General features: G+C 39.9%; 1 protein-coding gene and 1 long non-coding RNA gene across 4 annotated transcripts in view; both read right to left on the reverse strand.

Annotated features, from left to right (window-relative positions):
• LOC126639547 (uncharacterized) overlaps positions 1 to 27,418 on the reverse strand; it is a 716,944-nt gene that overhangs the window by 512,752 nt on the left and 176,774 nt on the right. The gene's annotated exons all lie outside the window — the stretch shown is intronic.
• The window catches only part of NSMCE2 (NSE2 (MMS21) homolog, SMC5-SMC6 complex SUMO ligase), a 135,423-nt gene continuing 109,380 nt past the window's right edge, over positions 1,376 to 27,418 (reverse strand). For all 3 annotated transcript variants that reach the window (XM_050314331.1, XM_050314321.1, XM_050314342.1), the window contains 3 exons: positions 10,761 to 10,861; positions 10,334 to 10,440; positions 1,376 to 7,151 (listed from right to left, as the gene is read on the reverse strand). In XM_050314331.1, coding sequence (XP_050170288.1) covers positions 7,055 to 7,151; positions 10,334 to 10,440; positions 10,761 to 10,861 — 305 coding nt within the window. In that variant the 3' untranslated portion in view covers positions 1,376 to 7,054. The remainder of the gene's footprint in view (positions 7,152 to 10,333; positions 10,441 to 10,760; positions 10,862 to 27,418) is intronic.

Raw genomic sequence — 27,418 nt, forward strand, 5'->3', positions numbered from 1 at the left:
TTGGTTAGGAACCAGTACCGAGAACAGGAGGAACTCCAGGGAGAGGTTTGTGAAGAAGAGTGTTGCAACATTTCAGTATTAGATGATTTTTTTGGCAGTATGTGGGGCTACCACACTTGCCCACAGCAGCCTCCTGTTTGCTGTAGGTCACACCACAGGCTTTTAAGCATCCAGGCCCATCTCCTGCATTAGTCTCTTCCTGAAATCAAAAGCTATTGTGGATCTTCCTTCTATTCCCTGCACAAGCCTTCATCATTTCATCTCCCTCTTCCCCAGAAAAGACTTTTCAGGGACTACTCGCTTAGCGTGTGAAATGAACGTTACCACAGCAATTCCCAGCTGTGCCTGTGGTGAATTTGAACCTGAATGGTTTTACAGCCCTTCTAAATGAACCAGGGCAGAATCATGTATCTCAAATGGACAACATTGTAAATCTTTGTGGAGCACAGGTCAGTGCAGAATTATACTTACAGACATAATGCTGGGATAAAACATTGACTCTGTGGATGAGCCCTGCTATCCAAGTGCCAGAAAAAAATGGATTGCTGTGAGCCAGTGGAATACGAGGAACAATCAGCCAGCCCTGGATGCTCCGACAAGGACAGGGGTGGCCTTTGGGAGTACAGATCAGTAGTCTTCATGCTTGGCAAAGGATAACAGTGTGCCACAGGCACCCTCCCAATGCTACGGAACTCTGAGGAGCTCTCAGTCCAAGGACATTGTAAAATTGTTACAAAAAGTAGATCCTGCCTTGGAAAAGGCTGGTTAAAGCAAACAGAACTGCTCGCTGTCTCCTCTCTTCCCTGGCATCCCAGCTGCTAGACAAGGATCTGGGACTGGAGCAGAAAAAGATCCTCTGGGATATGTATCACTGAACCAGCATGTCCCAGGAGACAGAAGGGTCTTGCCCAGCACAGATTTGCCAGAGCTGTGGCAAGGTGAACGTTGCTCTTCATATATTTTTTCTCTTTTTGAAAACAGACAAGCAGCATAGTGCATCTACGAGATGAAGACTGAAGAATCCAGAATTTCTGGTGGTCAGACACTGATGTTCCCTTTCCTGTCCTGTTATTTTATTCAAGGGGATTTTTGTTGCGTGGTACTCAAGTATCTACAGTCTTGCCCTCAGCCAACGCCTACGATCACCTGAGCAGCTGCTTTTCCTTAGATGCTCACAAAATTATCTCCGCTGCTCCACTTCTCTGACCCTTTATCTCTATAACTAGAGCAGCCAGAGGCAATGAGAATTGTGTAACCATCTCCCCACTTCCCAAGTGCTTGGGACAGGTCTGGTAACTTTGATAATATGTCTCATGGGACACACAGAGTAAATCTCTGTTAGATTAGGACACTTATAAATAAACTGGATGCTTGCTACAGAAAGAAATGAAAAAGTCTTTATTTTAGTTACTGGATCAGAGAGACAAGACACACAAATATTTTGGCTAATATTAAACTATCAGACAAATTATGAAAAATAAATATATTTATTTTACAAGTTATCTCATGCCATGTAATGAAACTTAAACTACTACTAGACTGAAAGCCATCAATTTAAAGCCAGCAGGTCATCCATAATCTACTGGTGTACAGAATTACCCTCCACAGACAGGGCTCAAAGCATAGTTTTGTGGCCAGGTGATAAAGAATTTAAAAGCAATGTTTTTTATAGGCAGGAAGCGCATCTGTGATAAACCTACAACCATCCTGAGACACTGTGGAACTTGGCAGCAGATTCACTGCTAAGATATAAAACACATGATGAGCATGTAGTGACATCAAAAGGAGTGCAATGTAATGGTGTTCAGATGTCTCCCCTCAAGCCTACACAAAAGCTGCTCTGAGGGCTGCTGTTGCTCCGAACTCTGAATGATTCCCTTTTGATAAGCCTGTTGTTATCAAATCCAAGGAGTCTTATGAGCAGCACCTCCTGACTTTGTTACTTTGTGAACTAAAAAGCATGAACACTTCTTCTGTTGCTTGAAAGACGTGTGAAGGTTCAGGTTTTAAACCTCAAATCCTGTTTTTTACTTCAGAAGTTGATTGCACAAGCGGACAGTGAATGAGTGTCTCCGTTTCCCTTGCGGTCAGAGAAGATCCTATTCATACTGAGTTTACAAGCAAACACTTCCTTTGGTAAGCTTCCCATGCAATTCAATTCATGTGTGTGCTTTTAGACTCTGTCTTTGGGTCTGGACTAACATCAGAACAAGCGAGGCAGGCTTTCTTCTCAGCCCACCACAGCCTTTTCTGCAGTGCTTTGAAATGATGAAACACACTGTGTTCTCTGCACGTTGCTGCAGTCCTGACAAGTCACTGAGATTATTCATGCATCAAGAGGCTAAGAACATACATGGGCATCTACTGCATGATGTACACGCATCCCAGAATTTTACTGGCTTGACAATCAATCTAATGTTTTTGCTCTTTGTAGTTACTGGATGGCAGCCTAGAATCCGCTGGCACCTACACTTAGGATTCTCCTCTGAGCATTCTGTGACCACGTCGTATGTTTGAAACATTATGTATTAACAGTAAGTACTTTATGGCCAGAAAATAAATTATTATTTATGGAGTAGTTGGAATTTGCAGTGAGTACTAGTCTGTACCTGTAGTGAGGAGCCATCAGCTTAAGGCTTTGGCTGTAGCTACAGAAAAGAAGATCTGTCCTTGGGATATTCTAACATTTGCTGCTATGGGAAGCCCTTTTCTAGGTGCATCTTCTTCAGTGCATAACAGACCACTATCCATTATGGAAGTGTTCAGTTAATGGACCACACAGTACCTCAGAATCCACACGTGAAGATTTTTAGGGAAGGTAGAGATTAAGATTCACTTGAAATGGCAGTGGAACTTAAGAGGCACAGTGAATTCTAAGCTAGTTTTGGCCACAATACTAGAGGTATTCTTAAGAAAAACATCATGAGGTACTTGTGACCACAGGTAGGTAACACCTTTGTCATCAGCCACTCATGAGGAAACATGAATATGTCCAAGGGGACATTGTCTAAAATAAGGCAGTGTGTTGGCCTTGGCTGGTGAGTCATCGGTATCACTTCCTGCAGCCCCTGCTTTTGCTCTGGGTATTTCTCAAGGGAGCACTGACTTAGCCTAGTCTTTTTGATTCTTCTAAAATGAATAAGATCACAGCTCTGGAGATGATGAATATGTCCTTGATTCAGAGGAATGTGCACTCCTTTAGCATAACTGTGCTAAATCTTCCATGAGATGCCTGCCTGATTAGTTTTTATCTTTATACATCATGGCTCCACTGATTTGAAAACTTCAGAGTCTCTAGTTGTAAAATGGAGAATTCATGGGAAGAATCTGTTCAAGTGAGAGAGCGAGCTGTGTTAATGGCTCCTGCCTCAGGGTACCACTGAAAGCTGTTTGTGTGGATCTCTCCTGACTTTTCTTTATCTCAATATTTGCTTAGATGTTTCTTTAATCACTCAAAATACAACGAGGAACTTCTCTGGCAGCAACAGATTCTCACCAGTTTTCAGTGACAGACCCTTCTCAGCTACACTGAGGTTTGCTCATTTGTAAAGCACACCTTACAGAAAAAGAAAAAAAACACCTGACCTCTGAATTTCTTTTTTTAAATATCATTGCAAAATTTCTGACGTCAGACAATGAGACACAAATTACCCTGTGAACATATGCCTGTTTACATATGATATATTATAGCCAAAGCAGATTAAGATTTGAAGGTTTAACTGCTGTTGAGTTTCCACTTCTGTGAATCATACAGATCATACAGCTTATTCATCGCAGCCACTTATTTTTATTCTTTAACTCTTTCAAGCTACTTCTATCCTGAGCAGAGTTTATGGGGGACATGGGACACATAGGAACAGAGAGGTCACAACTGCATAACAAACCCCAAACTTTGCAGATGAAAGAGCAAAGAGCTGTCAGTAACTGCAGCCAGCCCAGTGAATCAGTAGCGGTTTGTAACTTCCACCTGGTGAGCTGACAGGCACAGAAGCCTTCCCCAATTGCCAAGATGAGTCTGTCCTTCCACCTAGTAATGTGCCAGCTGCAATGGATGCTGATGGCCATCCCTGGAATCTTTCCATATAAGGAGGAAAATTACTTGTAAGAACCACCAAGAGAAAACCAGCCATGAAAAATCAACAGGATGGCTCAAATTCCAGGTTGAGAGAAAAAAAAATCACTCATCATACTAGGATTCCTTGAATGTTATGTTATAGTTTGAATTCAGAAATGCCAAACATTCTGGTGAGAACTTCATTGATTTCAGTAAATATAGGCAGTCTTATTTAGCATTTGAATCTGTGAGGTGCATCTTTGATTCTGATGGGACTCAAGTACTCTCATCAGCAACCCTAACATAACTGCATGAGTATTTGTCTTTTTCTGGATAAGATGTTTGAAAAGAGGTATCTCTGCTGACAAAAGAAAGAAACCTACCTCCATTTTAATACACTTGCCTCTTCACCTCACATGTGATTGTTATTAAAGCTAAGCAGGTGAGTGCTGCCAAAACTCAGTCCATTTCTTTCAGCTGAAACTGAGAAAAAACTTAGGCTGCACCTGCATTTGCTGTTCAGGCTCTCTGACTCACTGGTGCTGCCTGGCTCAGACTAGCAAAGGAGGGAAGAAAGATGATGTATTTTGAGGCAAGAATATGAACACTCAAAAATACCTTTCCTCTTAGAGTGGCAATAAGTGACTGCTTGACTATTTGTTCTCTTCATCTGAAGTGTTGCTTCAGATTTGTTTGTTTTTTTCTCCCAGCTGCATCATCTTAAGCAGGCAGTTCATGTTATTACCTGTGGATTAGCTAACACAGGCTGAGTGCAGCACTGTGATGGGTCAAGCCTCTCTCTTTCACATGGGACAACAAGGTGTAACCAAGACAGCAATCTCCCTTACAGCATTACTCACTGGAACATGAGGGCAATGAACCATATCAGGAACTGCAGCTATCTAAGGCTATACTGGTACAAACACCACATGTAGCAAACCAAACCTGCTGTGCCACCAGTTTGTCAGTATGAATTAATCCGGCTATAATGTACCATTTATAATGTTATGTGTTATTGGAAGGCACACTCAAGCACCCAGACACCTACACAAACTAAATGTGAGGTGTGACACTTGGGGCCATGTAAAATGCTCGCACATCTTTGCATCTGAAAACTTGGGAGGCTGGTTATCACCAGGGATTGAAATGAATCCATGAAGGACAATGTTTTTGCACCTCTGTCAGAAACTGCAGAACTTGTTTAACCAAGGCAAGTTTCTGTTTCTGAGTGTTCTGCTTATAAACAGTGCGAGAATAAATTTAACCACCAACTTAAGGATGAAACAAAAAGGACATTTCCCCCCACCTGGTTGCTTTTTGTTTTGGTTTGGTTTTTTTTGTTTTTTACAAATGCTATAGTTAACATCCTCCATTGTCGTATTAAACTGAAAATCAGTGACCCATCTTAAAAACTACAGCTTTGAGACCTGAGTTGTCTTAAAAGGGACGTGATTTTACACATAAAAATACAAACAAGTACCTACTGCTCAGCCACCCCCCTCGTCTCTTTCAGCTAAATCTGATGGCCTTCCACAGGCAGAAGCACGCACGCTCGCTGCCGAGCTCTGAAAAGATGGACCTTTGGGGTTACACCACATCATCAAAATCACCCAGCCGATTCCCATGTTAAGTGTTTTGAACACAAAAGCTCAGTGCAAATAATAATGGTTCAGTTCTCTTTTTCAGCTATGAAATCAGCTTGCAGATTAATATGCTTCAATTACAAAGTAACAATTTTCAGTTTGAAGTGGTTTGTACTCTTAAGTGCAACTGGGGTTAACAATGGTCTATGAAAGGAGACCAGTTAGCAAACAGTAACCCAGAGTGAATAGTTTAGCATATAGGTGCCTCAGCTACACTTTACACTAAATGTCAGATTGTGAATTCAGAAAAATGACATAGGAAAATACCATCTAGCCCACTAAGGATCCCAAAATTCAAAGAAACCTATATTTTCTGCTTCACATATGCCAAGAGATAATTGCCATCTGACTGCCAAGGCAGCTCCTTTTACCTACAGCTATTTCTAACTTATATATGTAATGCCTTATCTGCTAGATATGTTCAAATCAATTTAGGTAATAAACAGAGTGTCACACAGTTTAAGTTGTTTTCTGGATCTGTGCCCAAAAGCTGAGATATCAGAAGCTTCTATAAAATGAGATGAACTGGTTTTCAATCCAAGGCATATGGTTACAATATATTTGTATTATCTACAATTTTGTTATTGGAATACCTTTATAAATAATTGTAGTCTTCTAGCATGCAGTATTAAGGTAAAGCCTTCTGGGACTTCCAAATAGAAAAAGCCTGAAATAAATGCTACTGAATCTCAAAAGAAAAGCCTAAGGTAGGGCAGAGAGTTCAGAAATTATAAGAACAAGGCCAAGATCCTCAAAGCTGAGTGGCAGTTTTCTGTGTCCACACACAAGGTATAGATGTGCAACACTTTCTGAAAATTCAGCTCTATTGAGGTTTCCCGAGGTTTCTATTAAAACACAGGTGTGCTCCCAAGCAGGGTAAATCCTTGGTCAGAGTGTCCTACTCAAAGTACTCCCAGTTACAGAGACAGTAACAGAACTATCTGCAACACAGAGCAAAACACTCACTATTACATGCTAGCAGAATCTGCATCTCTAACATGCAGAAAAAACTAGCACACTGACAAGGAAGGTTAAATGATGCAAAGCATGTTTTATTTAGAAAATGCAAGTTTTTAGAAATTCAGGATGGTCAAAATACCCCAAACAACTCAAAATGGAATTAATTACATTCATTAGTTCAAAAAATGCTTTCAGTTAGAGTTGAGGCCTTCAACTTTGCCTATAAATGAAACACTTAACAATGATTTGCCTATAAATTAAACACTTAACACTTAAAAAAATATCAATCAGTCTCACAACCAACATACAATCAGCAGCTTATCTCACAAGACTTCTAATAACAAATTTTCTTTGTGGCAGTAGCGTATCCAGCTCACTTGTCCAGTGTTGACCAGCTTTATTTATTCTGACTGTCAATCACTCTTTTAAGTGCTTCATCTGGCACAAGGTCTGATCTTTTTACATCATCATAGCTACAGCCCATTTTAGGGCATCTGTTAAAAAGAAAAGAGAGACTCCATTAAATCAGAAGAATTCTATTTCTCAGATATAGGCTTCTGCCTGACATCTGCTAGTTTTTGCGTTTATCTGGGATACATATCTCCATCATTTCCTCCTTACCTCTTTTCCTCTTCACCAGCTCTCTGTGGGAAAAAATTAATCTATCTAAACTATCATCAGCAGAAGGCAGGAAGGGAGGAAGGAAGGAAGGAAGGAAAGAAGGAAAGAAGGAAGGAAGGAGCACAGGGAGAGATGGGGTCTCTCACCTGTAGATCACTCTCTTGCTTCACATACACAAGCAGCTTTGTATCAGCAATGACATCAGCATTGTATGGACACCTTTCTGTGTTGCTTTCTCTCTTTGCAGTCCTCTACAAGCTCCAGGTAACTACCTCTTACCTCACTAATCTGCAGTGGAGAAGTATAATCTTCACTAACAGATAAAAAGAGGAATTATGTTCTAAGAAAACAGATAGAGAGAATGAGACTTGCAAAGACTGACTGGTGAATCAGTGGACTATCTAATTGGTATAAAGATCAACCTGATCTTTTAGGAACTGTGAAAGCTTAGAAAGGACAAATGGGGTCAAATTCACAGCCTCTAGATGATAATCAAATACAAAATGTCTTACAACTACTTCAAACAGCCAGATAAAGACAGAAGGGTAAAAGATATTCAGGGTCATTTTCCTTTGGCAGTGGCCCAAACATGCACAGATGGAACCTGTAGTCAGAAATAACACTTTTCCTAATTTTTCCTCTCTTAAGAGTAACTTCTATTTGAGGTGCTGAACTTATTTACATTTAGTACTCATAACTTTTACTCCAGATTTCTCCACAGCTTACTGTGTTTGTCATAGACCAGTCATTTAATTGCTCTGTGCCTCAGTTTTCCCATTTATCACCTTAATACAGCAATAGCTTTCCAGATTAATGAATAACAAGTGCTCAGAAAGCTTCCCACATTTCCTGTAAGCATAAAGTGTAAGTATGTCCTTCCAGGCAGTGGAAAATACTAAGCAAACTGAGAGACGTAAGAGTTGCCTAAAGGAGCGTATGACAAGTCTATCAGCACAGCACCGGTGGCTGTGTGTACGTCAGCTGCAGGGCTGACATGCAGCTACTGCACTGCCAAGGGCACTGAAGGATCCTGTGGATTCAAACAGGAAAGTACGTGTGAGGAAACAGCCACTCTGTGCCTCCAGAGTGAGCAACAGCTTTGATTTCAGAGTCAGGTCCCCGTGCTCTGCTCCATCAGGACACCTGCTCCCACACGAGTGTTGCTGGCAGGAGCACAGCCAAGTAGCAACACCACGAGAAGGGGGTACTCAAATGGGGAACTTGTTGCATCAGCTGGCCTGCCTTCCCACCACAGCAGATGATGGTTTTTCAGAAGTGACTGCATTTTCATGAGAAAGTTTAAAATTACAGCAGGTCAGTGAGACTGGGTGGAGAAAACCAAGTAGTCCTTCTTAATTTAGTTACAGTGAAGCTGTGGCATTGCTGTGTGTGTGCTTTTCTTGCACACTGGAATAGCTGCTGTAAAAGTGGTAAGGCTGCAAGCTAAAAGCCAGTGTTTAGACTGCACAAATAACTTCAGTTTAGCTATAATGTAGCTTTTAAAGCTAGGTGTTGTACAGCTTACATGATTTTTTTAACTCTAGAATTTCTCTAGTGTTTAACTTCTTATATGGTAAAATAAAATTCAGTCATGAAACTCTATTTGTTTTTCAGCAGTGCTAAAACTTTTGATCCACTACAACAATCTCTCCTACCATGACATTCTCCTGATAGATTTAACAAGGAAAATATTTAGATATGAACACCAAAATTCAGTTCTGTATCACAGAAGGTACTTTTGTCATGATTTTGGGCTGTTGAGCACATGCTTCCTAGCTTCTCCCTATCCTCCAGAACACTCTCTTCTCTCCAACTTGTGAGCTGTTTCCCAACTCCTGCTCATTTTTCCATCCAAGTTTCTGTCCATCCATGTTGCTGGTGTTGTTGTTATTCCCAGGATACTGCACCCATTCCACTTTTTTTACCTAGACCTCGTAACATAGGAAAGGTACTTCAAGTTGTCTTGACACTAAGGTAGTGGCTGGACATCCCAACTGATGCTTGATTTTATAGCACTGCTTTCCTGTAGCAGGGAAGGAGTTTGGAATAAAAAATCCTGCTCCACCTTTGTAATCCCCGTGGAGGACTATATAGAGTCTAACAGAAATTAATGCCAGAGCAACAATGGATGGAGGAAATAAACTGCCTGTGGCATTATCTCTGGGGAAATCAGGTTGTTGGTCCCTGTGAGACCTTACCCTGAGCATCTGAAAACTCCACATTTATTTAAAAGTCCACAACTGGTAAGTTTCCATGACGTCATCAGTCTCAAAGCATGAAGCTCTAGCATAAAGGGTGTAAAAACAAATGTGAAATCAATGATGAAATGATACGTCCTCTCAACGTGCTCTAAAAAGTGTTTGAGACCCTTTTATTTTCTTTCTTTTTATTTTTATTTTTTTTTCCCCTAAATCAAAATCATCCTGGTTTTTAAACTTACTGGGGAGAATTTGAGGTTTAAAAATTAACTGTTACATCTTTTCAATCAAAAAAATATGTCCCGTGTGGAAAGTGAGAGGCTGCTTGGATGATATAAAGAAAGAATTCTTTAACTGCATCATAGCAGGAACTGCACAATCTGTACTGCACTGTCTGATCATTCTAAATTCTGTACTACCTGAAATGTTGTGGTTTAATATTTCTCAGGTGTTTTAATATTTCTCGGTTGTATTGGAATATAACTGCAAAAGAGGGTGCACAGAGGAGATTTTTGTTTTGTTTGTTTTCATTATTTTCAGGACTTGCTACACAAGCAGTGGGAACAAAATCAGCAACTAAATTTTAGGAAGCTTCTCTTTACTTCTGTTGTGCAGGTACCACAAGTAGCTGTAACTTCCCCACACAATTCCTGAATATTTTCTTACACATTGTTTTCATTAAAAAGAAACGCTCTTTCACGTGTACAGTACTAATGAGAAGGCTGTGACTTGGGCAGATGCTGAGGTATTACTTCCTGCAGCCTTGCCAATCCAAATACATTTCCTAGAACAAGTGGAGTAAAATTCCACTTACACAGCAAAGCAAATAGCTTTTCCACACATTCTTTTTAGCTTACCGGACTTTTTTCTTTTTCTGCTTTCGAGATTGGATAATTTCTACAATGGCCTCTTCTTCATAGGAATGCCCACAGACCTTGTTTCGCACCGGCCTCCTCATTTCCATCTGTAATCAATAAGGTTTGATTTAAAGGAACTGATAATGGCCATGAAAATGCTTCTTATGAGATTTTATGTAAAACAGCAGGAAGCATGTTTGCCATTCATACATGGCATTCCAGTCAAATTATGGGATCAAGCCCTGCTTGGTAAACTGCATTCCTACTTACTGGGTTTTTTTCCCAAGCAATGCTGTTCTTCTGTGATAACGCTTCTAATTTATACTGCCTGTTTTTTAACAGGTACTGCAGATTTTTAATAAACCAACCAATGTAGAATATGAAATAACTATTTCCCAGTCGATTATTGTAGCAGTGATAGCATTACCTGTGTAATGGGACAAATAAAGTTCATCTGACTCCGAGTCACAGCTATATCTTCATCAATTTGTTCAATGGTCTCATTATCATCATCTGATATATGACGAACTAGAATGGGAAACAAGAAAAAATTTATTTAGTATTTAACAAAGATAGCCAATACTTAAAATAAGCAAATAAAATCCAACATTTGCCAAGCTCCATCTCAGTGATACCTAAGATGCCACAACGTATTTCTGCACCACTCCGCGAACAACACACTGCAAAATACACTGTATTATAATGTATTTTTAAAAATGTGGATTTTTAGATGGTAACCACTTTTGTGTGTGTGCATGTGGTTATTTACAACTGATGCTAGAAAGGAGGGCTGGGAAGGAGAGCAAGCTGGCCTGAAGATGTGCAAAGCCTTTGGTATTCACCATTCAAGTTCACCAAAACCCAGAAACACGCAGGTGAGTCCCCAAAATCTAAGAAAGGATGAAGTGGAGGAGATCTGGCAGATCTACCTTCAATATCAGTTTGTGTTTGAGTGTCATATACCATACATAAACGCCATATAGCCGTTTATATTGTTTATGCTTTAAAAGGAATTTGTACTATTTATCATAACACATCACTTTGTAAGGGATGCTGCTGTATTTTAACAAGACTGTAATTAGTGAAAAACAAAAGCCAAAAAGCGTTATGGACAAGATATTATTGAAGCAACCTTAAGGGGGAGGGGCAGAATGAAATACTGACATCTCCTAGAAAACACCCGATGGCCCAATGCCAGGGAATGAAGGGCAGACAAAGAAGAATAAATACACCTTGAGCTAGAAGAGATGCAGGTCCCCACCTTTACCAGAAGAAGAAAGCAAGGTGTAAGCAACTCTGTGTACCCAGGGGCACACCAGTCCAGCATTCCATGCAGAAACTAATCAGTCAGAGTCAAAAGCTGAGACACAAGAGCAGCTAAGGAGGAGATATATATCTACATGGATAGATAGATAGATAGATACAGATATAGCTAAGTATAACCTTAATGAAATGTATACACATTGGTTTATATTCTTCTAACTTTGCTCTGTTAATTTAAATTTGGGCTTTTAATTGAATGCATTTGTTTGTCTTTGAATCTTATCTGGTAATAACAGCAAACTTAACACCTGCCATGGCTTTCCATTCCTTTGGGGCAGTTCTGCAATGTTTTTGCAGCACTGCCCTGGGGTGCAGTCCTCAAGGTGTCCCAAGGTAAGAGAACATTTTTCTCTCTGGCTGCACAAGCTAGATTGTAATGTAGCAACACAGCGTTCAGAGAGGATGACATCCTTCAGTGCCTGTGTTGGCTTTGACTGCCAAGAGAGGAGTGAGAAACACAAGTGAACGTGGAGGGTTTAGAGTTACTTCATGGTTTGCCTTCTGCAGCATCTCAGCCTGGGTTCCTTGTGCTGCTCTTGCACATTATCAGCTGATCTTTGCATCCCTGGCATTCAGCCTTCCACATCTATTAAGGACCAGTGTTTCCTAACTTATGGTCAGTCCTGCGTGCCTGTCTAATACCATCACCTTCCGGATGATAACAGCAGACACCACTTGTGGAGCAACCAAAATCTCTCACACCCACTTCTGGACTGAGCACATTGCCCTGTGAGGCAGCACAGCTCTGGTTGAGGTACTCTGGGCACTGGTGTTGCAGCCATCGCTCCAACAGGGCACCTCTCGGTATGCCAGGTCTATTTCCATATTTTTCCTTCCTCCTTAACAGAGCTTGCTCTTCTTTCCTTTCCAATATTTAAAGCATTCAGGAATGTTTCTCACCCAGGTACTCTGACTCCAGTTATTGGGGTTGGAACTAGATGATCTTTAAGGTCCCTTCCAACCTGAGCCATTCTATAATTCCATGATTCTACTCTGTAAATACCAAGGGGATATTCAGGCAAGCATCATGGATATTTCTGTGTATGTTACTAAAGCCTCATTCAATAACGGGGTGCAGATTCTGGGGGAAAAGGACCTCCAATGTCTAATGTCGATATGAATTTCAAGGCTTTAATCTCCAAGAATATTAACATATCTTCTGACCCCCTAACAAAGACAAGCACTTGCAAATCAGAAGGAAAAAGTGGGCACAATTTAACAGTAAGTACCCAAACTGCAATGGTATGGAGACCAGAAATAGAATTGTGGCAGTCACCAGTTGTAAGAAAAAAAACCCTCTGTCACATGTTAATCTTAGATGGCTCATATATAAAGTTTATTCTACCATAAGGACATAATATTTGAAGTAAATACAGGTTTTGGATGGAAAAAGTTGTGTGTTTTTTTTTTTAAGGAAGGTTCTGAAATGAAAAGCAATGGGTGAAATCCCACTAAGAAAACAAGGCTAAGCAATATTGCAAATATTGGTAGGTCCACATATCTGCAAAATTTGACATACTGCAGCTCTAATCTTTCCCGTGAAAAACATCTGGAAACTCACATTTTTCTGTGTTGTACTTTGTTTCAGCCCATGAACTTGGCATGGAGTTCCAGTGTATCAGGGCACCGTATCAATCGATGTTAGAAAGCATCAGCACTAGCAAGATCTAGGACAGGGGATTCCTTACAAAGGATAATTTATTTTTTTATCAGTATTTAGATCCCAAGGAAGGTGGCTGAAGTTTTAAAGTGTGGGGCCTTTGCCCGTGACTTTACTTCTGAAGTTCAGCCCTACAAGTTAGGCATTTAAGTGGCTTTTTCGGGAGGAGTATTCACCTTGTGCAGCACCTTCTGACTGCTAAGGAGTCATCACTTCCCTCATCACTTCTGTGTATGCTCGCTTAGGTACCAACACAAGAATTTAGGAGACTATGGCGAAGCCTCCAAGTTTGAAAATATAAGCTCAAGCTTAGGTACTGCTGCTTGAGCCTCCCATGAAGGCTTCAGATCTTTACATTATGTGAGCTAAATCACAGGCTGTAGTAACTTCTTTCCCATACTGGCTTTGGAGGTGATTTAGAAGCCTCATGTTTAATGGTTTAAGTTCCATGAGTTGAGACCTGCTCCTTGTAGGTGGGGTATGTTAATCTTCCTGGATTCAAATTGTCCTCTTGCTGCAAGCTTATCTGAAACACTTCAGGTTGCACTTAATTTGCAATGATTTTGTATACAGTCTACCAGAGTGGGGCCCTGGTTTCAAGAGGTGATCACAGCACAAATGAATCATTATTCAAAATATTTCCTTTTCATAAGCAGCTAATATTTTTAATAATAAATATGCAAGACTGGGATGATGCAAGTGATACCTCAAGCATGTCAATAGCAAATTAGCATAAATCAGATAAACCTCCCACAGATTTGTTGTTATTGCTTGATGTTCTACATTACAGGAGGAGAGAGGAGAGTAATTTTTACAGTGACAGTAAATTTTGCAGAGATTACACAAGACGCACACATACATCCCAAACTGGTCGGTAAGATGCTCTGAACTGTAGATCCGTACATGTAAACTCATACTGGAAGATGTTTTCATTAAGGGCAAAGGCATTTTTTACCAAATGAAATGTAAAGAAGTTTGGAGGATCTAAACTGCAAGTCTGACTATTCTATAGAGAGAAGAAATTAAAAACACTGGGTCATGTGTATTTCAGCTAAGTCAGGGTACATTTTGGTAAAAGTGAGTTTTCCTTGCAAATTAAAACCAGACACAGAAAACACTGTTATTGTTCCTGAAATTCAGATATTGCCTTAAGTAACAGAAGTGCATACCTCTACTTTGGTAGTCTGAGAGATCACATTTTAAGCATCTTAACAGTTTCTAGTTTTCCATTCCAGGCAATTGAGTCGTGTTATGAGTATTAGTAACACATTTTCTATCTGGCTATCTCAGCAAGATGTTTACAGCTGATTAGTGCCCACTGTTGTAATAAAACTGCATTCTCATAAAGGTATCTATTTTTGGTAACACATCATAATGAATTCTGCAACTGCCAACTGTTTTTTTACTTATTCAGTTTTAATTAAAAGCTGGTAGTACTTTATATCTCTATCACTTTCATCTCCTGATAATATTGTGACTAATATGCCTTAGCTCTTAGTTTTTACCTACTCTGCTGAGAGAAACTAAGAACTTTTAAGCCAACTTTTAAAAATAGGAAAACTACGGTGCAGAGACATTAAATGCTAAATTGTGACTTATATTAAGCATGGATAGCTTACATGTTAAAAAAACATGAGAGGGAAGATCCTCTCCACTGGCACTGTTACTTCTATGACCACCAAGACTGCTGTCTGCTCACTGCTCCCAGTGCCAGCAATGCCCTCTCCTTCATTCCTGTTTCTCTAACTTGGTCCTCAGTGAATACATGTTGCAATGTAAACTTAATTTATTTCTTTCCTTTTGTGCTGGGCTGTTCTGCCTTCTCACCTGCCACCAGTCAGACACTAATCCTGGAAATCAAAGGGTAACGTTAAGCATGCGGGACTGAATCCTTGTAAGCCTGAACCATCAGACAGACAAGGTCTTGGCTCCCAAGAGGGTCTATTGTACTGCTGACTCCATAGAAATAACAGCAACTCATCCAGGCTGGGAAAAATCCTATCTCTGAGAGCTCCAAGAAAAACATGAATGTTATGAGGGCAAGTCAAATGCCAAGTGTTCCTGCCAGCAGGGCACACAAAATAATGGAAGGTGGGGGAGGTAAAAGGACATCATCACATCCAAGAGTTGTTCTCTAAGAGTCAGAAGGCATGTGGGGTGAGAAAGAGCTAGGGACAAGTCCAAAGGAAGGATCTGACACTGCCAAGACCACCCTGGGCAATGCTTAAAAGTAGGTCAGCATGCCCATTACTGCTCTGAATTTGGGTTAGTCTTCAGATCCAGAGAAGCAGACCAGAACAACTGTCCAGTGTCCTTCTCATGGGATGGATCTGCAGTAAATGCTGCAGGAGGAGTGAAAGAAGAGGGGAAGCACAAAATACCTTCCTGGTAAACCTCCCTAGTCTCTTAGCAAGTTGTGGCCAAGGACTTCCTGAGTCAGAAGTAATATCTTTGCCTTTAATAAACCCTGGAGTTTTCCTCCAATGAATTTGTCTAAACTTGGAGAGGGGAATTTCAGCCTGGACCTTTCAGCCTGATTAGAGACAGTTATCTTTGCTAGAAAGGTTAGCAACAACTTAATTTTCCTTGAAAATTACTGCAGAAGCTGCAGGTTACAGTTTAATTTGATTTTTAAGAGGGAAAATAAGATGTGCAAGCTACAGCTGCAGTCAAACAGTTCAAAGGCTTTCTGCTTTCGCCAGAGGCATGCGATAGTTTAATTTGCCAACCAAGCCAAACTAGGCTTTGCATTGAAGTACATCACAATTTGATTACTTGCTGGTGTTGCAATACAAAGTTGATCTAAGGAAGGTGGCCTCTAACATGTTGCTCTAGATTGCAATTGCAAATTTACTTGCTCCTGCCCAGGCCAAGCAACTAGCTGGTAATTTACTGCCATGTGCTTTGTATGTGCCCTGTTTTACAGATACTTGTGTAAAAAGTATAGACATGCATTTGATCAATCCAAAATAATATTACATTCCTGTAAATATAAGCCATTCTTATTTTCCTGGAACGTGAAAAAGAAATTAGATGAACAAATTAGCAAATTGCTAGGTTCTTTACATAATGGTGGGGAAGGAAAGGGTAGTCTCCTTACCACAAAGCAACAATGCTCTAAAAACTCCTTTAATGTCATCAAATTCCCAGCACTTGCATATTTTTCTTTGTCCCACTAAGCCACAGGTCTTTAAAAATACACTATTCTAAATGGCAATACTGTTCCCATTTTATTCTTTCACTAATGGGTAGAACTGTTTGATGCTAGTTTTCCAGAATGACTTCACAATGAAGAGAAACTGTGAATGATGGAAATGTTATGGGACACTCGTTACAGAAATGAAAGTAAAGAAGGTATAAAGACACTTGCAGCTAGATACAATTTACTGTTTAATAAATTAATAAATAAAATGAGATTACGAATCCTAGGAAAAATACTCCAACAAAACAAACTACAGAGGAGCCCTGCAAAACCTTCAACTCACACACTATTCAAAGTGAGACATAAGACATCAACTATGCCTTTAGACTTTGGGAAATTCAGACTGTTGTGCAGTGGGAACTGTGTCTAGAAATGTGAACAGAAAGAGTATCTTTGGTTATAAACCACACAACTCAAACAGTCTGGTAGGCAAACAGAGAGGTAGCTTTCTTGCTCCCTCTGTTATTGCAAAGACATATGAGAAATCCACACTTCAAAGCCCATGGATGACATTTCAAACTGCAGTTTCCTCATCACTGCAGCCTGGACTCGATCTGAAGAAGCTCCTGGGGGAGATGAGGATTACCTAAACATATGTCATGGTGGTTCCTCAGTAAGCTCAGAGGAGCCACTATTTCTGAAAATCCAAGTTCTTCCATCCTAACAGCCAACACCCACGATGGCATGTAAACTTGAGAAGCAAGTGAAGCACCAAAGACTTGCTGTAAATAAACTGAACTGATAAACAGATTGTTTAAATGACCAGGAAACTCTAGGCCTACATGAAACTGTGCCAGGCATGTGACAATGGAGCAAAAGCGTTAGGGATGACACAAGCAAAGCAAGACGAAAACTGGAAATATCTTATGAGGAAAAAATATATCAGACACAAGCTACTAAATTGCAAATATATGTAAAGAGCATTTTTATTACTTGGGCTTTCTCCTGCTCTTCAGAAGAAAAAAGGCTGAGCAATCACTGCTTCATGAAGTAGGATGTATAAAGGCAATTTCCATGCTTAGAGAGCATCATTTCATGTATAAGAGATGAGAAGAATATCACACACATTTAAAAAATGAAGAAATTCACTCCAGGCACATGAAAGAAAAAGTTGCAAAAGATGCAACCAGAAAAAAAAAAAAAAGCCTACCATTTCATTAGAAGATGAACCACTTTCCATTACTAACATTGTGGTCAGAATCTGGAATGTCACTGATGCAATTCTAACCATCAAATGACATGAACATGCAGGGCTTGCCTACACAGGGAAGCTGTTGCAAAATAAGAGAGGGTGTGAATACAGAATGCATTAACTACTTGGCATTAACTCAGTGTGTGGATGCTCCTATTCTGCACTAGGAGTGCCTTTTGGCTCTTTAGCCTAATCCACTTCCACACTGGACTAGAGGAAGGCACTGTTAATCCTGGGCAGGAGAAGTGAGAGGACAGCTGTCAGTATTGACAGTGGTTTGAAACCACATCTGTTTATGCATGAATCCCTAGCAGTCCCTGCATGGTCTATTCTGTAAATTTAACTCAAATTTTCTCAGAAGAGTCTGCTAAGTATTCTCTACAAGCTGAAATCACGTCTATGACATCTCTGAACAAAAGCTAACATCACGTATCTTGAAACCTCTATGGGTGGGAGTCACTTTGCCCATTTCACTACGTCATTTGTGCATTCTTGTAGTCATTCACTTCTAAAAAGGTGAAATGGTGACAAATTTTCAGGTGGAACAAGCTTCTACTAGAAAACACTCCTGGACAGAACCATTGCAGGGTAACAGAGGGACAGATACAAAAAAGAGCAGTGATCAGCAAGTGGACGAGGGTAGTGTTGGTCCCTTGCAGTCCATCCAACAGGCTGCCATGGAACCAGTAAGCAGAAAAGCCCCTAGCAACCCCAAATGATCCCCAAATGACCATACCTCTAGAAAATAATAATTCAGATTATCATTTCAATCTGCCTCTCAACATTCTCCTCACAAGACCTTTTGACAGAGATTTCATTGTTTTCGTATCCTAAACAGCTCTGCTGAAACACCTTAAAAAACACCTTAAATAATGTGCCCTGGTGCCAGGAGAGTAGTGAACTCAGGTGCATGGAGTGTCATGTGTTGGGGAATAGGCAGGAATATTTATGAGCTATACAGTGGGAGGGCATGAAGCCATAATCCCTGAACATTAACCGGTTGATTTTGTGATTGGCAAGGATGACACCGACTCAGCAGCTTTTCAAAACTGCAGAGAGAGCATAGGAAAGAGAAATCATCTGTCACCTTTGGGCAAGGGCAGGTTTACAGTACAGAAAACCAGCCTCACTGTCCCTTTCACCCAAAGGAAGCTGGAGAGATGGATATGCCTCTCTTTACCAGGCAAAGACAGAGGTACAATATCGCTCTTGAATAAAGACATGAGTACAAACAAGAAAAAGTGAGAACAAAATGATAGGAGCAAAATATTATTCTCTCCACACCCGAAAGTCCAATGTTAAAACACTTGAAAGATACTTTTAGGTGAGATATTTTATTTCAAAATTAATATTAATGAAGACAGCATTTGCAATTCTGTTCTTAGTGATGCATTTCAATCCTGCTTTCTAAAACTCTTACCTACTTCCAAAATGAATTTTACCTCATTTAGAAATATAACATCAAGTGAATATAATTCAGTTTGCAGTGAGGCACTATATATATATCCACGTAATCTTTTGGAGCTTTATTATTAAGATGCGTAAAGAGAGAAGTTGTGCTCATTTCCCAAGCTTTTTCTATAAAAATAAATTTTCCCCCTGTATTTTACATATAAACTTTACCACTCCAGTTACTCTGAACTCTAGCTTTGCACTGTTTGGAATTCCCTCTGCTGAGATGGCCCCTGGGATGGGCAAGAAGAGCCTGTTAGTGCTCCAGACACTTGCTTGGGGCAGCATGTCCTGCTCTGCTCCTGCCTTTGGTCACCAACCCACAGCCCCAACAACCTCCTCAGAAGAGGAATTTTCCTAAAGCAACAAATCATTCTGTAGAAATACTGACACCCAATTCCTTCTTCTCTTAAACACAAAGCACTGTAAAAAGAGGTCTATTATACTACCATGACCATTTCATTGGTGGAAAACTGAGGCAAGGGCAGGAATACATCCAGAACCACCAGCACATTGTGTGTGCAAGACCATTGTCTCTCCCGTTAGACCACACTGCCTTGCCCCTGAGTAACTAAAACTATGAACAGTTTCCAAATACATTTTAGTGAATCAGTTCCACACTAAAAGCAAAAAATACAACACAGAAACCAGTATCTTCTAGTAATTGCACAATATCTGGTTGTTTATTTTGAGAAGACAAACAGTTGCACTGGACAACACATGATCATTTTCTGGTAAGTCATATTTATAAAATAACACTTCCTTGCTGACATACATGTGAAAAGAAAACGAATTCAACATATAATTAATATAAAACCAAAATAAAACTGAGTTGTTGGTTTGGGGGTTTGGGAGTGTTGTTTCTTTGGTAGCTTTTTTTTTTTTTTTTTTTTTTTTTAGAGAGGAACTTACAGATCTGCCATTGCTCAACCATAAAACTGCAAGGTTTTCATTTAGGTTAAGGCAGGGTGACATACTGCATGTGTATGCACTAAGACATTCTGCATGAACTATGCTGTGCACACTGAGCAGATCTTCACTATAATAATCCTTGGTAATCTGTTCCCTAAAAATAACCCAAAAAATGTTCCTAATCCCAACATAAAGACCATCCTCCAAAACAATGTCACAGGGGGCTTGTGCAGCTAAACATAATGCTCTCATTGGTTAGGAACAGCTGAACAGTTATTTTTCTCAACCTGTCCTATGATACAAGATTAGGCTTCTTGAGTGGCAGTCAGTAGAAAAAAATCTAACAGTAAAACCCTGAGCTATAAATACTCATGAATTATAACTGCAGAAACCTCGTAGCTTCTGATGATAATTAGTAGTTAATTTTAAGCCTGATTGATATTTATTTTAAATCGCTTTCTTCAGATTCTCATTTGCCAGGAATATAACTGGCAGAGTGCATCTCCATTAATGCTACATGCATCAGAAAACTATTATCATTCTATCAGTGTCATTTATATGGCAAACCAAGCATTTCAGACTTAACCTTGACATTCTGCATGGTGCAAGTAACAGACAATCTGGAAATGACTGTGCTTTATGGCACATGCTAGGAAGACTGTGAGGGGCTTAACTAAGGGCAAGCACTAGGCAAAGTCTTTTAAACCCTGAAGGTGTCTCTAAACCTGCCAGATCAGGTTTAATAGGGGAGTGAATTGGGACAGAGAAAGGACTTGAACACTCTCAGTGCAGATGCACACAGCAGCAGAAGAAAGGATGGCAGACCAGGACAAGCAGAACAAGGGAAGCTAATGTTGAATTGATGGGACAGCAGTTGCAGTGTCACTTGTGCTTCATAATAGGGATAATGAGCACACATAGTTAAATCACATGGCATCCTGCACAGTCTTTATCTTTCTAGCACAGGAGTTAACATTACTCTCACTGTTTTAATCTTATAGTTATTACCAGAATGGAATAACATTATAGTTCTCCTCTTAAAAACTATTAACTTCCCCTGTGCTCTTTGGTTGGCACATCAGCTCTTGCAGAAACACATACATGTATGCTGAGAAAGATGGAGGTTTTATATCTCAAAATAAACAGTTTAGTATAAGTGAAATGATCCAGCTGCGCTAATTAAGGAAGGAAACCAAAACTGAATACAACAGAGCTACTCTAAGGAATCACCATTTCCCAATAATGAAGATAAAGCACAGCCTGTTTTTGTCAATGCTCCTTCCACATCAGAAATCATGATTTTGCCCATGGCAGGGAGGTTGAAACTTAGATGATCTCTAGGCATCTCTTGAAACCAATCCACCTGTATTTCCCTGATTCCAAGCTTTTATTTTCATTTTACCAGCACTGGCAGTTAGCAGCTCTTTGGGATCAAATACCACCTTGATATGGCATCCATGCCAGTACTAGAACATGTAACACGATTTAGGAAATTATTTGTTAGATCAAGAAACTGAAAAGCGCTTTTAGTAAAGACCATAGAGGGACTATATCCTTTAAAAAATGCAACAATAGAAAATGCTAGTCACAGACAAATGGCATATTTAAGCTCTCCCCATCACAAAACGCACTCAATCTTAACTGAAAAACTGGTGCAACCATCCACTTCCTAAAGGTGTCCTGCTAGTTTTTTCACTGCAGAGCTAATCACAGTACGGCTTCCCATTTCATATAAAGGAAAACATATCATATAAAGTATCAAAAAGGCTCTTCAGAGGGCACATACTTGAATAATAACTATTTCTAGCCAGGGAGCACAGGGGAATCTGAAAAACAGCAGCTAGGGCTTGCCGGTTTTGTAAACATAGGAAATGATTGCTTCCAAACTTTCAGCTGCTTGAGGTGCTGGCCACCCATATATGACAAACCCAACAGGGAAGAGTCACCGTGTTAGTGACACCCACAGGTATGTGGAAAGGGTAGTCATTTAGCAGTAAGCAGAGTTCCTTGGGAAGTGACAGTCTTTGCAATCATGCATTCCTGGGTTACTACATTTGGCCTCTAGCTTGTACAGCACAGAGCTTGAAACCAGGAGCTCGATTATCACTGACAGTGCTGATCTGGAATTTCAAGAATGGGTTGTAGTGGGTCCCGGGAAGCAAACAGCATTTATGAAGCGAAGAAGCACTCTATACCTTTGCCAACAGAGAATGTTATGTTGCTCCGAGATGTTGCAAGAGCATGAAAGCAAGTGTGGGAAAAGTGCAAACAGAGCTGGTGCAGTAGGAACTACAAACGGAATCACATTAGTAACCAGGGAGGCAGGAAGGTGTATGGAATTCCACACCACTCAGTGCCTGAAAATATTCTTCAGCAAATTATTGAACAATTGGACTGTAAACAGCTGAAGGATAACAAGGTAGTAAGAGGCTGTCAATATGTTTCTTGCCAAATCAAATCACGCTGAACTGATCTAACCAGCTTCTCTGATAGATTAACTGTCCCTACCAGACAAGAGAAGTCAGCTAACATACATACCCTGATTTTAAATACAGCTTTTGATGTTTTCCACATGACATCCTCCTAAGTAAACTAAAGAAATTAGTACAGATCTTCACCTAGATCCAAAAAACAACACAATAATTAAACTTGCTTCTGATTACAGTTTTTTTTTTTTTTAATCTAAAACAGAACACTGGTGTAACAATCATTACAGTAATGCCTAAAAACCATAATAGAGATCAAACAAGATTGTACAAGGCAGTATACACATTCATGAAAAGACAATTCTGGCATTGCAGAGCTACAGTCTAAACAATCAGGACAGACAAGGGAAATATTTTACCAGCACTGTCAGAGATGAGAAACTGAGGCAGAACAAGATTAAGAGCCTGATTTTCAAATGAGCTCAGCTCATTTCTTGCTGAGCTCGCTTGAAATTCTGGCCATAATCAACATCATGGAAATCACTAGATACTGAGCTCCTTTGAAAATCAAACTTCAATATGAAAATTTGGCCCCAGAGGTCTTTTGAAAATCAACATCAAGAGGCTTACCCAAGGTCACCCAGGAAGTCGGTGGCAGGGCTGGGAACTGAACTTACATCTTCTGACTCCCACTCTGGTGCATAACTAATGTCGCCCTGTGTTCTTGTTTTAATTAGCTATGGGGAGATCTCAAACCAGAGAATGTTTTTGAAATGAAAGAAAACCCTCGCAAGTGCATTCAGTTCCCTTTCAGAAGCATCAACACAATGGGCTTCCAGCGACTCACAAGCAGGAGGGATGTCTAGCTTCTTCAACAAGTTTCTGTTTTCCTCAGAGAAGATGAATTGTTTGTCATTTACTTTTCATATATAAAGGAATTCACTGGAGAAGTGCTCATTTTTTGTCTAATAATACTTTTTTCTGAATTGCACTGTGCCTCTGACCCATACAAATATTTTTCCAGTGACAAATGAGGATAGAAAAAGGAAGCCTGCAGAGTGCAAAGGCTCCTAAGAATTAGTAGACAACCTCTGGGGCAAGGAGTGGAGACTTATGCTATTGCTTATTTTTCCCTAGGTAGAAAGAGTTGTTTGAAGTGGTTTCCTTGCTAATGCAGTGGCAGAGAAAACTATTTACTTTGCATGTATATGTGGTTGCTTCAGTACTTCTCCTGCTGTTCCTGTGGAACACCTAAGATGCACTGTTTGCAGCAGTCCCTAAGTTCTTTCTGGAACATCTAGATTCTCCATATTTTCCTTGGCCTTGGCAGCATCCATAGGTCTCTAAGCATCTTCCCTGACAAGACTTCACTGGAGAACTACTGCAGCCATCTCAAGAACAATGAAATAAATAAAATTATAACAAAGGTGGAAAACAAGCCAAGTCTATAACAGCTTCTTTTAGCCCAACACATTTAGCTAAGTCCTAGATGTGGAATTGTTTTGTCAAAGACAGAAAAACAGATTAGTATTTCTATTCATACTTTTCCATCAAAAGCTTTAGCCTACTTTCCTGTAAAAGACTATAGATAGAGGTTGATCCACCAGAAGAGCTCTTCAAAAGAAGGAGCAGATCATTTCCTCAACACTCTGACCTTGATATGCTCTCTGTGATCACAGGCATCTCTGAATTCACTCTATTGTGCACTGGGAATCTCACTGATAAAAGCCAATGAGAATTTTGTCCAGTCTTCCCCAGACAGAAAGCTACTTGGTGGTTAGAAATGGAAACTGGCTCATGCTGATGGCTGGATGTTTCATAAAAGAGGAGCTGCTGGGTTCATTATTCCCAGATTTCTGTCAAAAGAAGAAAAATGTCTTTCCTCTTTCCAACTTTCAGTCTTCTTGTACCTCTTTAGTGCTATTTTCAAATCTGCTGTCTACTTTGGGATATATTTTGCTTAGGTTCAGAACAGAATATTACTTCTCTGTCAAAAGCACCTCCTACTTTTCTTCATAATTTTCACTGCTACAAGTTTATGTGTTCAGCTGCTAAGCTGTGTAAGTTTAAAAGCCAAGAAACACTTCACTAAAGACAAAACATAATAGTTATGTGCAGCAAACAGATGGTGGAGTGAGAATGATGGTGTACAGGCAGCATGTTTGTTTCTAAAGATTAGCTGGCATACAGCTTTTACTTATGGAGCATTTTTAGTTTCCTTTAATCAGTAAAAAGATATTATTAGCGTTAGTTTAGCACCAGTTCAGGGGTTACTGGTGTTTCTACAACAGAAGTCATTAAAGGGGGTTTGAGGGAAGGAAGATTTATTTTACAGGGCTCCTTTCCTTCTGGAGAGTGTTTCTTATGAAGGGGTGGCACAAGAAAAAGCAAAGGGACACTTTGGGGAAAACAAGTGAAGTGCTGCCCGAGCAAAGGGAAGTGGGTGATTCCACGTAGTCTCACTGAGCGCAGGCGGAAGGTCCTCACTGGCCAAGTGCTCACAGAGCCTACTCCTGCAAGAGGCCTATCTGTCAGGTTCTTTTTTTCCATCTTATCTGTCTCTTGTTTCACTCCACGCCCTCCTTTTCTTGTATGGCTTTCTCATTGTCTCGTCTCACTTATCTTGTATCTCAAGCATTCTGGGGGAGGGAACACATCTTTATATAGTAAACAGGCAGTGCTGTTATGGGACTATACACATAATTAATAATAACTCGTGCAGTATATAAAGTGAAACTTCTCAAATAAGCATTAAAAATCCGTTGTGTAGAAGGGGGTATCTCTTCAGTTAATGGAAGACACTACCAAAAATCTTGGCATTTAAGGTTAAAGTGCATGCTTAAACAAACCACGACCACTCGTCAAACACGCAGGTTGCACATGTTCTGGAATGCTGATTGAGCAGGCTTATGTGGGATCATCCAAAACCTTTGCAAGCTGATGAATCTGAATAATTAAGCTCTCCCTCATTAAAGGTCTCCAAAGCCCATTAATCAGGTCTCCACAAGAGTAAAGTTCACTCTGGAGACAAGAATACATCCTTGACTAATTGGTTGTTTTGATCAGCTGGATTTGGTAAACTGAGGCTGCATTTGAGATATCGGTACTGACCATATGCACTATTATATGCTGCCATATAAGTTATGCATTCAGCCGTCTGGATACTGACCCAGCAACAGATCTTAACACATACATTACCTCTTCACTTCTGAGAAGTGTGAATTTCTAAGAACCTTATGAAATACTTTCTCCTCTTCCAACAGAATCACAAATGGAGCAGGTCCTTTTTGTTTTGGTCTAGTTTTTAACCAGGAAATTTGACTCTCTATTACAATCCTGACCATGAAGGGAGTTCCACAAGGGCAGTACCAACCATCTTGTTAATTGCATTTCACAGTCATCTTGTTGTCCCTAAACTCACTGAAGGATGAAAATCCCTCTGCACATACACTGCTGTCACGGCCAACATCCTGAGAAAAATTTTGTCTAGTCTCTTGATCATACAAAATTTAAAAGTTAAGTAACACTTAGACAAAGCACATGCATGCATGAAAAAGCAAATACAATTACAAATATCAAATAATACGAAAGTGCTTTTGAAGATGCAGGGGAAATTTTATTTGGAAGAGCATAATTAGAATCCTGCTCACACTGATCTGAAACCCTGAAAAAGGGCTAAAAAACTGGTAGAAACCAGTAGTATTAGCACCACCCCACTGCACTCTTGCTTTAATCCTGCAAACATGTCTGGAGAAGGTAGCCACAGGCATCTTTTCTCATATGCAACATCGTAAAGATCTAGTTATTGGAATGCTTGAATGTTTAAAGTGGGTTGAGGATTATACTATTGTAAAAGCAAGTCTCTAACTGAAATCTTAGTTAGCAGTACAACATCACAAATTTCTTTCCAAAAGGAATTAACTATCTTGAGATAATGCACAGCTTTAATGCTGTATGTAATTTTTTTGAGATAGAGCACTTAACAATATTAGCAACTTATACTCAAGTGTGATTAGAAATCATATTTCTTATCAGAGGTTAACAGGAGATTTAATCCATTGAGCAATACTTGTCATTAGTACACAAATAGATGGGTGGAAATGCAGAGAGTTATTAACATTTGAGAAATTAGGAAACCTTATAATCAAAATATTATTTTACAAATTGATTTAAATACAGAAGAGGGATAGGTTCAGGCAGGTCTTCTATTTCAGACATTCTATTTCCCTTTGAAACAAGAAAAAGAAGAAGCAAAAGAAGACAACAGACATGTCAATGGCTGAATGGGTGGGTCGGTCTTCCTGTGAAATGAATCATACTTTTCATTCAGTTTTATGAAAGTCTTGCTTCAAGCATGACTGTAATTACTATTTGCTGGGATGGCACACCAGTCTGCCATGCAGTCCAGTTTACAAGGATTTGCTTTCTGAAGGTGCAAATCTCTTTTGGAACACAAATTGTAAAGTGGGCCCCTTTCTCAGCAGGCACACAAGGGCTGGGAGAGCTGATAAAGAAATTTTAGTATAGGATGGTCAGGAAGGTTCTTATATTAGAACCAATTACATTTTTATGTTATAATAGTCCAACTTGCTAATTGAAAATGTACAATAATATGACTATAGACTGAGTTAACTATCCTATGGCCAAAGTCAGCTCTGCTCCAGAAGCTGATACTACAAGGACACTCAAACTAACCCAGATCATGGCCTTTGTTAGTTTTGATGTTTTATGTAACTTTCTACTGATGCCTTGCTTGAGGACCTGATATGTAAAATTAAAAGAGATTCTTTTATAAGCGATTCCAGCAAAGGTGCCCAGCCATGGTGTTAGCAGAGAGAGCACCAAGTTAGCTGGTCTTGTATAGTGCTCCAGGAAAGTCAGCTAAGTAACAAAGGGATCTACAACTATCACTGATCTT

This window comes from Myiozetetes cayanensis, unplaced genomic scaffold (genome assembly GCF_022539395.1).
Source record: "Myiozetetes cayanensis isolate MyiCay16 unplaced genomic scaffold, myiCay2020 scf1, whole genome shotgun sequence".
Taxonomy (NCBI): domain Eukaryota; kingdom Metazoa; phylum Chordata; class Aves; order Passeriformes; family Tyrannidae; genus Myiozetetes; species Myiozetetes cayanensis.